At 37.6% G+C, this 12,489-nt stretch overlaps 3 protein-coding genes across 3 annotated transcripts; 1 reads left to right on the plus strand and 2 right to left on the minus strand.

The window, feature by feature from the left end:
- Positions 1 to 40: 40 nt before the first annotated feature.
- On the minus strand, positions 41 to 4,132 carry LOC145902405 (uncharacterized). The gene is made up of 11 exons (XM_082990354.1): positions 3,982 to 4,132; positions 3,752 to 3,925; positions 3,283 to 3,516; positions 2,917 to 3,032; positions 2,482 to 2,594; positions 2,023 to 2,136; positions 1,852 to 1,954; positions 1,476 to 1,605; positions 1,310 to 1,405; positions 765 to 938; positions 41 to 402 (listed from the first exon to the last, which is right to left on the minus strand). The coding sequence occupies exons 1-11, from the start codon at positions 4,129 to 4,131 to the stop codon at positions 166 to 168; spliced, it is 1,641 nt and encodes a 546-aa protein (XP_082846480.1). The 5' UTR covers position 4,132; the 3' UTR covers positions 41 to 165.
- A 1,280-nt stretch (positions 4,133 to 5,412) lies between these two features.
- On the plus strand, positions 5,413 to 9,803 carry LOC145904049 (pre-mRNA 3' end processing protein WDR33-like). Its single transcript, XM_082992270.1, has 13 exons — positions 5,413 to 5,608; positions 5,675 to 5,900; positions 6,106 to 6,273; positions 6,450 to 6,551; positions 6,861 to 7,015; positions 7,082 to 7,202; positions 7,375 to 7,478; positions 7,588 to 7,711; positions 7,868 to 7,977; positions 8,148 to 8,258; positions 8,325 to 8,467; positions 8,533 to 8,651; positions 8,741 to 9,803. The coding sequence occupies exons 1-13, from the start codon at positions 5,523 to 5,525 to the stop codon at positions 9,719 to 9,721; spliced, it is 2,550 nt and encodes an 849-aa protein (XP_082848396.1). The 5' UTR covers positions 5,413 to 5,522; the 3' UTR covers positions 9,722 to 9,803.
- A 104-nt stretch (positions 9,804 to 9,907) lies between these two features.
- On the minus strand, positions 9,908 to 11,899 carry LOC145904050 (cytochrome b5 domain-containing protein 1-like). The gene is made up of 4 exons (XM_082992271.1): positions 11,734 to 11,899; positions 11,600 to 11,676; positions 11,310 to 11,528; positions 9,908 to 10,562 (listed from the first exon to the last, which is right to left on the minus strand). The coding sequence occupies exons 1-4, from the start codon at positions 11,858 to 11,860 to the stop codon at positions 10,332 to 10,334; spliced, it is 654 nt and encodes a 217-aa protein (XP_082848397.1). The 5' UTR covers positions 11,861 to 11,899; the 3' UTR covers positions 9,908 to 10,331.
- Between the last annotated feature and the right edge of the window lie 590 nt (positions 11,900 to 12,489).

The following is a 12,489-nucleotide window of genomic DNA, read 5'->3' on the forward strand; positions in this document are numbered from 1 at the left end:
GTCTGTTTTGAAAGGATATTACTAATTACGTCAGGATGAATGCCCGTCGGTCACGCAGACACCGTTTATTCTGAGTTCTTTAAAAAAAAAGTTACAGCCAGCGCACGCACTTGCAACTCACAGCTACATATTTAAACTAACACAGGTTTCAAAATATGAGCAAAATCACAGTTCGAATTTTTCACGTTGGTCATTCACATGATCAAGGTTGATCTGATCTTCTTCCTGTTCTTCTGGTTCTTCTTCCACTTCATCCTCGGTTCCCGGTCTCTTGTCACCGCTCGCGTATTGTGGGGCCCAATAGTAAATCCATTTCTGCAGCGCGTGCTTCATTTTTTCATCAGTTACCTCCTTGCTTATCAGAGTGTTTTCCTCTTCTGAGCCAACTAGCTTTGTGAAAATCTGTTCACGTGAAATGAAAAAAAATAAATCATTTTTGTTTTGAGGAAGTTGGAAAACAACGAGTTTTTCTCAATGGGTAAAATTTGAAACTAATTGAGTTTTGAATGGAAATTATAAGTTTTTGTTTTGCTGTAGGCTGTAAACACGAGAAAACTAATGAGAAAAGACTATTTACGGATCTATTCTGAGAATAAAGAGACTGCATGGCCCATATTATTGGGCATATGCTCTTGCCGAAACGTTTTAAACAAAAAAAACATGTCAATATTTTTAACAGTATGGGTCAGTCTCTTTCTTCTCAAAATTTTAAATAGATCCGTGAATAGTCTTTTCTCGTGTTTGTTTTTCTTGAGAAAACTTACCTCGTTTGCAAATTCGGGAGTTCCCCCCAATCGTTTGGTATAAGCTCTGATCCACCCCGCGCGAGGTATTTTGTCCTTGAGTGACAAACTTCTCTCCAAGAGTTCCCGCACAGAGTCGTACGATATAAACGAATACTCGAACTCGTAATTGTTTGACGGCTCAATGAATTCAATCTACATCAAAATCGAACAAAGTTGCATCGTTTACGATTTGCTTAAGGCGTTCTGTGACTTTTATAATTCCATACGAAGGTCAGCTGAATAGCAGACAAAATCTTAAAGTTTATTAAACAAGCCAGGTAATCCATTTTAGTATGTGATACGCTCTGCAGCATCAACAACAAATTATTTTATTGTAACTTGAGAGAGCGTAAGTAGTATTTCTAAATGAGTTTTAAAACAGCATTATGTTGAGACAGCTTTTTGTTGTTCATTCAGAAACAGTATACCGCGCACTAAAATTAGGCGTCATCTGTTTCTGCAACTAATTTAAATAGTATACGTGCGAGTACGCAGAGGTTGTCAAACAGGCGACGCTCTCTCACTTCATTTCCAAAGTCGCGAAATTGGTTCCACGTAAGTTGGCGGGCTTCATCTGGAGTCAAACTTCCGTCGCCATTCGTATCGAGCATATTGAACGCCTGCTCACAATACGCGTTGCGTGAGAACTCCATTGAAATTTAAAACGAATGACTATACGTTTAAATGAACCTTGGTATAATTGGTCTCCCTAAGCTTCCCGTCGTCCTCTCCATTATCCCCAAACATTTCTTCCACTACTCTTTCATTGAAAACCATCCCGCCATCTTGATACTCTTGTGCGGTTGTGATCATGGTGTTCCTGAAGATTCCACACATACGTATATTAATCTCAAACCATGAAATAGAAAACTCAGACATACTAATAAGTGACAAATGAATACGGCCCTCAGTGTAAGTACAGAAGAACAATGATTTTTTGAGATATTTTTGGGCAGTCAGTGACTTTGTTGAGTGAAATTTGCATGGATTAAATACAAAATATTTTTTGTGACGTGCCGCGAATTGGATATTACCTGTGCTAACATTATGCTTTTAATATTTGCACCTGTAGCCTTCTTCAAAATCAGCTCTTCCCATGGACATCACGCCTTTACCCGACCATTTCCACATCACATCAAAATCACTTAGTGGCCTCGGCGTTTGATAATCTTTTCAATGAAACATTTTGAGTATTATAAACGCACTTTAATAGCAGCCGCAACTACAATTTGCAAACCTGTTTCATCAGTGCAATCCGAAGTATTTATTTTGTCATATCCGTCGAAACGACCAAACAAAATAGACACAGCCAGGTTCTGGGGACCCTTTGACTCGACCTGGTGATAGTAGCCTTCAAGACAGAATAATACATGTTTCAAAAATAGATTTTTTATCCTTGCATAACATATGTTTATTCACACGAATAAATTTAATTTGAATGGTTTCCCCTAATTTTGCTATTGTTGCACGAACCGGTTTATTAAACTGAATGGACATAATCACAACAAGAATTAATAATCTGTGCACGATTCGGACTAATCTTTAGTTTGTAAAAAGTATTGAACCAAATACCCAATTACACCCTATCTTAACTAATACTTCTGTATTTCATACAGGATGCACTTTATAGTTTATTTGAAATCATTTTCCCGAATCCCTATTGTTGCACAAACAACTGAAAAGCAAAACCACCTACTTTTGGGTAAAAACAAGCAATCTCCTGCGTTTATTGTGAAACTGGACCAGGGAATTTTGGCAAAATCGGGATGCTTTCTTAGATTAACAGCCGCGACGTTGATGTCCGAAAATCTGGTTTAAAACAAGGAAAAAATTTTTAATTACATGATTTTGATGGGAAAACGTTGTTTACAAAAGCGTTGTCCATTTTTTTGTCTATTGGGCAAAATATTTAAGTGAGACTTTAGCTGCAAGCTTTTTAGAAGTATAAAAGTTACAAATACCAACAAAAAATATCTGGAATAATGTAACTTTAAGATTGTGTTTTAGCTTTGGCATCCAACTTCCTTGTTTTTTGTTGTGCAAGCACTGCTGCAAAGCTAAGTCATTCTACATGTGTCAGTACAGTTTACTCCGTCGTAATTTTGTGCCAACTGTAAAATTGCATCATCACCCGCCAATTTCACTTTCCGACTCCCAGTGTTTGTAAATCCACTTTTCATATTTGTATTCGTACATTTTCCAGTATTTCGTTCCGCGATACAAGCAGTTGATTTGGTTGAATGCGTCCTAAGAAAGTACATCGGTTACGTCATAAACTATCATTGCCTGTGGATCAATAAGCAAACTCATGCTTTTATGGTGTATAATCGCCAATGGAAAATGTTACACTTCATGTCGTGTTTCTTATGAAAACGACTAATCTTTTTCAATTCATCTATGAATGTGATTTGTTTTATTGCTGTTTCTAATTAAATTTGACCAATTGTGCATTTAACATAATTGGAACAGCCAAACTGATTTTGCTACTGAAACTAACCTTGTGAATCACGCTCGACGAACCACCTCCGCTCCACCAGATGTCAATTTCGACAAAGTGTTTTCCCATCTGACCGCACGCACCCACAGAAGGCAAGACGCCGACCTCGCCGAACATTGGCTCCGGCAATTCTGAAACCACGTACGTCTTTGAATCGTTGTCATGGTAATGGTCGACGAAATGTCGGAACGTGTCTCGACCAAGATATTTCTCTCCAATTGGAGTCATGTGCACCTTTAAAGTAGAGTTTCATTGTAAAAAAAAAAAAATAGTAGAAGATAGATTATATGTTAGGAAATATTCCCGAAAATGACAACAGTCAACTGCAATCTTTGAACATCAGTTACTTGTTTGTTCATTGCATTTGCTGAGAATGCGGCAGAAAAAAGGCACGCTTGCAATAGCGGAAGAGATTAGCTTAAGTAGTTGCCAACATAACCAGTCAACGTGACCTGAATGCGTAACCGACCTTTTCTTTCTTCCCTTCCAACCTCACTTCCAATTCGCCGTAGTTTTCCCTTATGTATTCGTCAGTCCACGTTTTAAACGCTTTTGTGTCGAGCATAACCCCTCGAAAAATTGCTGCCTTGCTTGGCTTCACGTACTCGTCATAAAACCGATCAGGATGCGGAGCCGTTTCAAGCTAAACAAGAATGTTGTTGATTAAACTACAATACCAGCAACTGAGCAGCGACTTACCGTAAATTCATCGATATCTATACTCGGTGGCCTTTGTTGGCCCAACGGCTTTAGATGGCCCACTGGCATTGTTGACTGCGCTTTAACGAAGCTAATACATAACAAACAGATAATTGCTTTTACAATCTTTCGCAATTTTGTTGCACCCATTTTGCCTGTGAATACAAATGTTGTTTGCTAAAATTACCCATCGTAGCTTTTAAGAATTATCACTTTTTCGCATGCAATAAATTTACCCTCATTTTAATGTGAGGGATTGCATAATGAAAAAAACCGTCCTTACAAAACTCACAATGAAACACTACAGTTATTGCCTGCAAATGAAACCTAACTATTGGATACGTGACTAAATCCTCAACTTTGTACTGTGCCTCAAGCTTTTAAGATGAAATAATGCATGCAAACGTTATTTGGAGTTTCCTGTCTTCGCCATATGCTTCCTCATCCCACAGTGAATTCCCATTGTGTTTTAGTGCTTACATATAGATTAAGTGTTGGCGCCAGAGCGCCTACATATTCTTCAAATGATATAATTGTTTCTATATTTGAAGCAAATGCGCAAATAAATTAATAAACCCGTTAAACAAGCGGTAACTATACAAACTATACAAAACCTCGCAACGTAAATTTTTTTTTTGCGCAACAAACACGAAACAATTAAGAATCAAGTGTGAACAACGCGTCAGCACTTTCAAATTTCTGAATAACTCAATGGAGGAAACCCCATCTCCCCGGTATGTCTGTTTGGTGGCATTCTCATCCATTCTTGCGAAACTAAAATGGCCTCATCGTGCACAGGCACATTTCAGAACGTTTCTTCTTGTCGTACCCGAAGTGCCAAGTCAGGGAGATTCCCCGCAGAAATTACTCGACAAACAAATAGTTTTTTTTTCTTCGTAGCTGCATTTATTTCGTTACGTAAGTCGTGGTTTTTGCCTACTAAAATTTTCTATTATTATAGGACATTTCGTGTTGCTGCCTTGCTGTCACACACAGTGGCCTACTTTAACGCATACTCAAAAAACATTTTTTGCTGGAGAAACCTGTTGTGTTTCTGTGATTATTTATCATTTTTTTAAAATAATTTGAACTGAACATTTTGTGAAAAAACAAATCGTAAGAGTCCCATTTGGAAAATTAGGCCTTCATGAGTGACCCGCCAATTTCTGTACCTCTATATGGCACTTAAAATACTAATTTCTTGACAATGAATTTATTCCATTCCGTTGTGCGTGCGAAGGAAAGTGCGGTTTTGTTTTAATTAAAAAGTATGTAAGTAGTGATATGAAAAGCATTTATTGCTACTTAAATATATATAAAACTGTTTATGGGCTTCGCTCAATTCAAGTACAGTATCGCTTAAATCATCACGAGAAAGGTTATTTTTAAAACTGAATGCATTTAATACAGTTTAATTTGTGTTGTAGAATATAAGGTTTCAATGTCAGTTATCAATTAACACCACTGGAAAATGAGTCACCACAGTGCGGCGAGATATTTAAAATAGTATTGCAACGACGTTTAATGTAGCCCTCAATACAATGGCTGCATTATATCCTTCAGCAAACAATATTCTTCCAAACCCTTCAAATGACCCAAATCTTCAAGGGCAAAGATATCCACCCAGGTAAAGCAAATTGTGTTTGGTTTCTACTTGAAAAGTCCTTGGAATGAAAGAAATTGTTTTATTAAGGTCTTACCAGCCCTACGTGTTTCAACCCAACTTCCTAAAGCAGCAGATTCGACAACGTGAATTAGAAAAAGCTCTTCGTCTTGGCCAAGTGGATGAAACAGGAAAACCATTACAATCTCAACCAGGTGCTGGCTCAGTTCCTTTGCCACAAGCCATTGAAGATGCTAGGAAAAAGTCTGGCCGAAAAGTTATTGATTGGACCCCATCATGCACCATTTACCTTGAGGTAGAGTTTAAAAGTTTTTAAATGTCTGATACAAAAAAGGTTTTTGCTGTTTGCCTCAGATGAGTGTAACTTTAGATATATGTTTAGCAATATGCCTGGCAGCTCCTGAAACCACATGCTCCCACTATAACTACGATATACAATATGAAACTGAACATTAAACATAGTTATGGTAACCATGGTGATAAACTTTTGTTACCTATAGAGACGTCGATGGCAGCGAGAGATGATTGATGTACCTGCATTACTGCCTGATACCTCATACTCCATAGAAATGCAGGCTCCCATAGCTTACAAAGATAATTCTGCGTCAAGTGTTGCCACAAAGTTTGTAAGAAGTGCAACTAACAAGATGAAATGTCCTGTTTATAAGGTATTTAAGTTCTTGGTTCAAAACACTGTTCATAGAGATCATCAGCTAGCTACAAATTTTATGTCAAATCTTCAACAATAAGTTGGAAATGAGCAAAAAAAGTCCTGTTTCAACTTTGTGTTCTTTGAAGTGAGCAATGCAAATGATATAAATTAAACTATATACTTATTGATCAGGTGGTGTGGACACCTGATGGCAGAAGGTTAGTTACTGGGTCAGCAAGTGGAGAATTTACGTTGTGGAATGGAACAGCATTTAACTTTGAAACTATTTTACAGGTAATATAACACAATGTATGTTAGTGTTTCTTGACATTTTTCTTCATGAAATATGATTACCTGGTGCTGGTGGTCAAAACCTATTTTCAGTTTTCCTTATGTGGCCCACATTTCTTGTGGGAAAATTTAGCTGCTTTTGTCTTTGGATGTTCAAACATGTATTTAACATTAGCAATATGTCCCACTTGAACACTGTACTGTAGCCCACTGATTAAGAAGAAGTACCTTATCCAATGCCTTTGGTTTAAAATTGGTTATGATTAATTTGTATGTGCCACAAATTCTTTTTGACCACAATCTGTGTTTTAGGCACATGACAGTCCAGTCAGGGCTATGGCCTGGTCACGAAATGATGCTTGGCTTATCACTGGGGACAACTTTGGATACATTAAGTATTGGCAGCTGAATATGAACAATGTGAAAATGTACCAGGCACACAAAGATCAGGCCTGTCGTTCTGTTTGGTATGATAACACTTGTGCCTTTTGCTATTGTTGCTTTTTGTCAACAAAAATACATGTTTTTTTCAGTTTTGGCCCCACTGACAGTAAATTTGTCACAGCCAGTGATGATGGAACTGTCAGGGTTTGGGATTTTCTGCGTTGCCATGAAGAACAGATTTTGAGAGGGCATGGATCAGATGTGAAACAGGTTAGTTGTTTGGCAACAAAAGAATAACAGTTTAGACAAAGGTTTATTGTAAAACTGTAAAACTTAAATTTAGACTAAAGTTATTGACCAAACAAATTGGCAATGATTCGAAAGCTGTGCTTTGTTGGACTTTAATCGTTACTTAAATCAAGTATGAAACATTATGTGGCAGGTTGATTGGCATCCACATAAGTGTCTCATTGCATCTGCCAGCAAAGACTTGCAAACTCCAGTCAAACTGTGGGACCCAAAAGCAGGACAAAGTCTTGCCACGATGTAAGTGATATAGAAAGTTGAGTAACTACTCTGCCAGTCATTGTTCATCCAGAAATTCATATTTGTGATCTTTCAAGGTAAATTCACTACTTTTCATGAATATTTTTAGACATGCCCATAAAGGAACTGTAATGGACATTAAGTTCAATCGCAATGGAAATTGGTTTCTCACTGCCTCACGAGATCACCTTGTCAAGTTGTATGACATCAGAAATCTTAAGGAGGAATGTCAGGTAGAATGTGAAAATGTTAAATGTGTCTTTTAAGGAAATTCCTTATAATGCATGGGTGCATGTTAGCTTTTATTGAAGTGTTGTATATTAATTAATGATCCTGGTTACAGTTCTGTTGTTTGGTTGTGTGATTACCATTTTTTTCATTTTTAAAAGGTATTCAGAGGCCACAAAAAGGAGGCATTTTCTGTTGCCTGGCATCCCGTACATGAAGATATGTTTGCAAGTGGTGGATCAGAAGGGAGTATCATATTCTGGCAAGTTGGGTAAGTGAACAGTGAACACCTTTTCGGCAAAATTATATTTAATGCAGTTTATCAGCACAACTGTTACTAAGTCATTGTAGTTGCTACTTGGCCATGAAGCTCCATTCATAAATTAATATCACTTGACACAACATGTTTTTAATGTTTATGTAATCTTTATCTGTATGTAGTGAGGATAAGGAAGTTGGGGGACTCGATGGGGCCCATGACAGTCTCATTTGGAGTCTTGCTTGGCATCCTCTTGGTCACATTTTAGTCTCTGGTTCAAATGACCATAGCACGTAAGTACAATTTTTATTTACTGCAATAATTTCTGCTTTCCACTAACATAACATTGATATTTGCAGTAAGTTTTGGACCAGAAATCGACCAGGAGACCACATGCGAGACAAGTATAACCTCTTTCCAAGCAATGATGAAGCCAATGCACCAAAACCAGCAAACTCAGCTTCGCAATCTGAGGACGCACCATCAGCACCAAACATACCAGGTAACATTTGTCTGATCTTGGTTGTACTGTTAATTGGTTTGTTTAATGCTTTAATTGTTGTGCAGGAATGGGTGATGCTATGGCAGCTGCAGCCGATGTTGCAAAACGAGAGGAAGAGGAACTAAAGGTGGGAATTCCCGGCTTGGACTGGTCATTTGAAGAAAAAAGTGAATTTCAAAGAAAGGTTTGTTCACTTTTTATACCTGCGATTTGTATGGTGAAAAAACACTTTCATAGAGGAGCCACACACAATATTATTTTACTTTTTCATAGATTATGGTGCAGCAGGAAAACCGAAAGAAAATACCTTATGCGCGACCTGTGCCAAGAATGTTTGCAGCCGCTTGGGAGTCAAACAAAGCAGGAGTACCCAGGAGGGAGTGGTCTCGTTCACCATCACCAAGAAGGGAACGTTTTGATGAACCTCCTCCATGGCACAGAGGTGAAAGATTTCCTCCGCGTGGTCGTCATGGTCCTCCTGGCCCGGATCGGTTCCCTCATGATCGCCCTCCAATGGACGATAGAATGCCACCGGATCATCTTAGGGGCAGAATGTCCCCAGAACCTGGTCCACCTCCGCATGACTTTGAACCCCACAGACCGATGCCTAATAGAAGGCCATCTATGGATTATCAGCCAGATGAACCATACCCAGACCATCCTGCAGACAGGGAGATGCCAGAGGATCGACTGTATGGCGAAAAAATGCGAGGTGATATGCCGCCGTTCATGCCCCAAAGGGATACAGACTTTGACATGCCTAACAATCATATGCGCTCTGAACATCGTGGACCTCCACCTAACAAAATTGATTCAGGTGGCCCTGTGCATGAACCAGGTTTTCACCGGAAGCCTGGTTTACTGGAAAAACCTCCAATGGATTGGGCTAATAACTTTAACCATGAACAGTTTGAAGGTGAAAGGCCCGACTTAGACGACTTCTACGGACAGGAACGCGGCCATATGTTTAATCAAGGCATGGACCAAAACATGGGGGAATATGGGTATGAACACGACATGGGCTACAACGATATGGATCATGGATCAGAGGTTATGCGTGGGGGTATGCAAGGCAGACCACGAGGTCCATTTGGGCGTCCACCTGTTCGAATGAGGGGAAGAGGGAGACCTGGATCTGGTCGTTTTCCTCACCCAGACGCAATGCCACACAGAGGTAGAAACTGGCCGCCCATGCGGCAACAAAATCCACCATTCAGAAACAGACGTGGCATGCGCAGGGCTATGCGCGATTAAATATGTGTGTTGCCATATTTTGAGCCGCCACAGTCGTGTTGCAATCCTTTGCGACTGGTAATAAAATTATTCTTGTTTATAATCAAGGTTTTTTTTATTTTGTGTTACAGTGAGTTGTGCCACGAAAGCATGTGTTTATGCATGGTTGCCACTGCACTTATTAACGCACAGGGAATGAAAAATGTAATCGGGGTTTCCTTCATGACACCACGTTTATGAATGTGCTGAAAACGTCCGAACCCTTGACGTAAAGAGCAACAAAATACAGCACACTTTGCAAGGACTCTTATAGCATTAAAATTGTAAAAATATGTCATAGTCAATTAATTACCATGTTTTCCTGGTGTCGCGCAACACGCTATCGACGTTATTAGTGACAAACAAACCTAAAGCCAGAACGTATCGCCAGCTGCAGAAGGGTCCCAAAAACGAGTCATTCGTAAATTTTATGTGCGTTTGCATGTCCAGGTGCTATGGCAACTATCTAGTAAATTTGAACGTCAAGATTTCCATGAGAAATGAAAACAGACTTCCAACATGTACAAAATATATTCACATAAAAAAACAATATGTCTGCAACAAATCCACTAAAACTGCACAGAAAAACAAACTAGGCTTCTGTTAAATCATCATTAAAATACAAATGAATGGCAGGTGTCCAAAGTTCTGCGTCCATGCCAAGTTCATAAAATTCATCATCTTCATCTTCCAAACCATTATCTTTTAATGATTTATCCATTGTAAGTGGGATGCCATCATATTTCCATGTATAGCTTGCTGCATGGGCATTGTACTTTAAATATCGCTGAAGAATTTCATGCATATTTTCTTCAGAGCAAACCTATCTCAAAGAAAAATTCATTGTAGACACATTTTTTTTAAATTTTTGGTCAGAAAAAGTTGCCAACATAGGTATGTAAGGGGCATTTTTTTTTGAAAAACAATTGCCAAAAATTTTGAATAACATCATTTAAGCAATTAATCATGCATATAAAAAGCAAAATTTAAGAAACCAAACAAAAATAGTATTTTTTGCTATTTTGCAAAGAAGGTAAGAGCAAGGTATTATAGTGAGGTTAAATACAAGAATTCTTTCTTTCATTAAATTACATTTTTGTCACAACCTATAAATCATAAACTGACTAAATCAACAAATGAAAACTGACTCCATATTAAGGTTTCGCAAAAACAAGAATTATATCAATGTTTTGTAGGAATAACATTCTTTTACTGCCAAACAAAGGTTTCCGTTCAACACTGATTGTACATTTTGTCACAATTTTTTTTTGTTATTTACGTTTTTAGTAGTTTATTTTTGGACACTAGGAAATGTTGAAACAGAAAATTTTAATTCTTGATGTTTATGAAGACTCAACAGTTGTCCAGATTGGAAAATAAAATCATTATGCAAAAATTAGCTAATAATCCGCACAAAAACATTAGCTAATGTCTTAACATTAGCAAAACATTCTGATAATTCATACAATTAACGCTCACCAAAAAAACTCGCAAATTACAAACTATCCAATCTGAACAGTTCTTGATGCAAAGTACACACACTAAATTTTTATTTTCTGTTTTCTTATACCTCAACTGATTGTTCTTGTGATGTTAATGTGTTTATGATCCTTATCACCCTGGTCTTGACACTTAAAATTCCCACTTCGTATTTGTTGTCCTTCCACCAAGGCCGACCAAAGTCATTTGCCCAATCTGATGTTGGACATGGTGGTGGAATGTGGACAAACCTCCCATGGGGTGCATAATATTTACATATTCCAGTTGATGGATCAATGTGTGTTCGAATCTAAATGTAAAAAAAATAAAGATTGAAACAACGAATAAAGATCTTTGCATATAACTTTACAAAAAACTTACATCACCAGTCTTTTTGTCAAACCAATGAGAAATGTCTTTTCCTGCACTTGCAATAATTGGTTTCAGGAGAAGGTCACCTATCAAATGGGTAAGTAATATCAGTATTTATGTATATTTTTTTTAACTTTTCATACCTTCGTATTCCTGACATAACGGTGTTAAATCGTATACCTTTCCGAGGTACGAAACCCATATGTCCTTAAGAGTGTTATGAAGTGAAACTTCGTTTGAGGTATAGTACTTAGGCCTGGAAGAAACCATGTTTATCCGTGCAAAAGAAACCTAAAGTGGTACAACATTACAACAATACCAATCAAGACTTTTTGGGGTAATTCCCGGTCGACGCGTTGCCAAGGCAACAAGCGTGGAAAATTCGGTAAATTATTATTTTTTTAAATGTGCGGCACAGAAAAAGCTTTATTGAAATTTTATTTTATTCCTTTTGACAATATTCACCCATTTGCATCATTCTTAAAAAACAAGTTTATGCGAAAAACGGTGTAATTCAAACAAAAAAAATATCGCAATATCAAACAACTACAAACAAATTTCCACATATTTTGAAAACCTTGCGTAATTCACGAATTATTTTGTTCATGATGGAATAATAACAAAAAATATATAAAAATGTATTTGTTCTGTCTGGTGTGTATGGCTGATGCGAGTTTACGTACCACCGTCATTTCGGCGAAATGGAATTTGGTTAAAACCGAAATTATTTCACGCATGAATGAACACGGCTTCAAACAATTGTGTTCACACAAAATAAGCATTAACTCACGAAAAAAACAAAAATGAGTTGTAATAACAAACATTTCAATCAGCAAGGTGTCCAATATTTGCAAAACAATATCTACACTTTAAAATTGCAATTTTTGAACACCTATAAA

This window comes from Ascidia mentula, chromosome 5, assembly GCF_947561715.1.
Source record: "Ascidia mentula chromosome 5, kaAscMent1.1, whole genome shotgun sequence".
Lineage (NCBI taxonomy): Eukaryota > Metazoa > Chordata > Ascidiacea > Phlebobranchia > Ascidiidae > Ascidia > Ascidia mentula.

Bases quoted from the DNA above. Each gene is read 5' to 3' on its own strand.
- LOC145902405 (XM_082990354.1), bottom strand. From the start codon at position 4,131: ATGGGTGCAACAAAATTGCGAAAGATTGTAAAAGCAATTATCTGTTTG. The intron at 1,955-2,022 runs GTTTGCAAATTG...TTCATTGAAAAG, and splicing joins GGATTGCACTGATGAAACAG to ATTATCAAACGCCGAGGCCA. The intron at 1,606-1,851 runs GTGCAAATATTA...TGGAATCTTCAG, and splicing joins GATTTTGAAGAAGGCTACAG to GAACACCATGATCACAACCG.
- LOC145904049 (XM_082992270.1), top strand. From the start codon at position 5,523: ATGGCTGCATTATATCCTTCAGCAAACAATATTCTTCCAAACCCTTCA. The intron at 6,552-6,860 runs GTAATATAACAC...TCTGTGTTTTAG, and splicing joins ACTTTGAAACTATTTTACAG to GCACATGACAGTCCAGTCAG. The intron at 8,468-8,532 runs GTAACATTTGTC...ATTGTTGTGCAG, and splicing joins ATCAGCACCAAACATACCAG to GAATGGGTGATGCTATGGCA.
- LOC145904050 (XM_082992271.1), bottom strand. From the start codon at position 11,860: ATGGTTTCTTCCAGGCCTAAGTACTATACCTCAAACGAAGTTTCACTT. The intron at 11,677-11,733 runs GTATGAAAAGTT...CCCATTTGATAG, and splicing joins GTTATGTCAGGAATACGAAG to GTGACCTTCTCCTGAAACCA. The intron at 11,529-11,599 runs GTAAGTTTTTTG...TTTTACATTTAG, and splicing joins TTGACAAAAAGACTGGTGAT to ATTCGAACACACATTGATCC.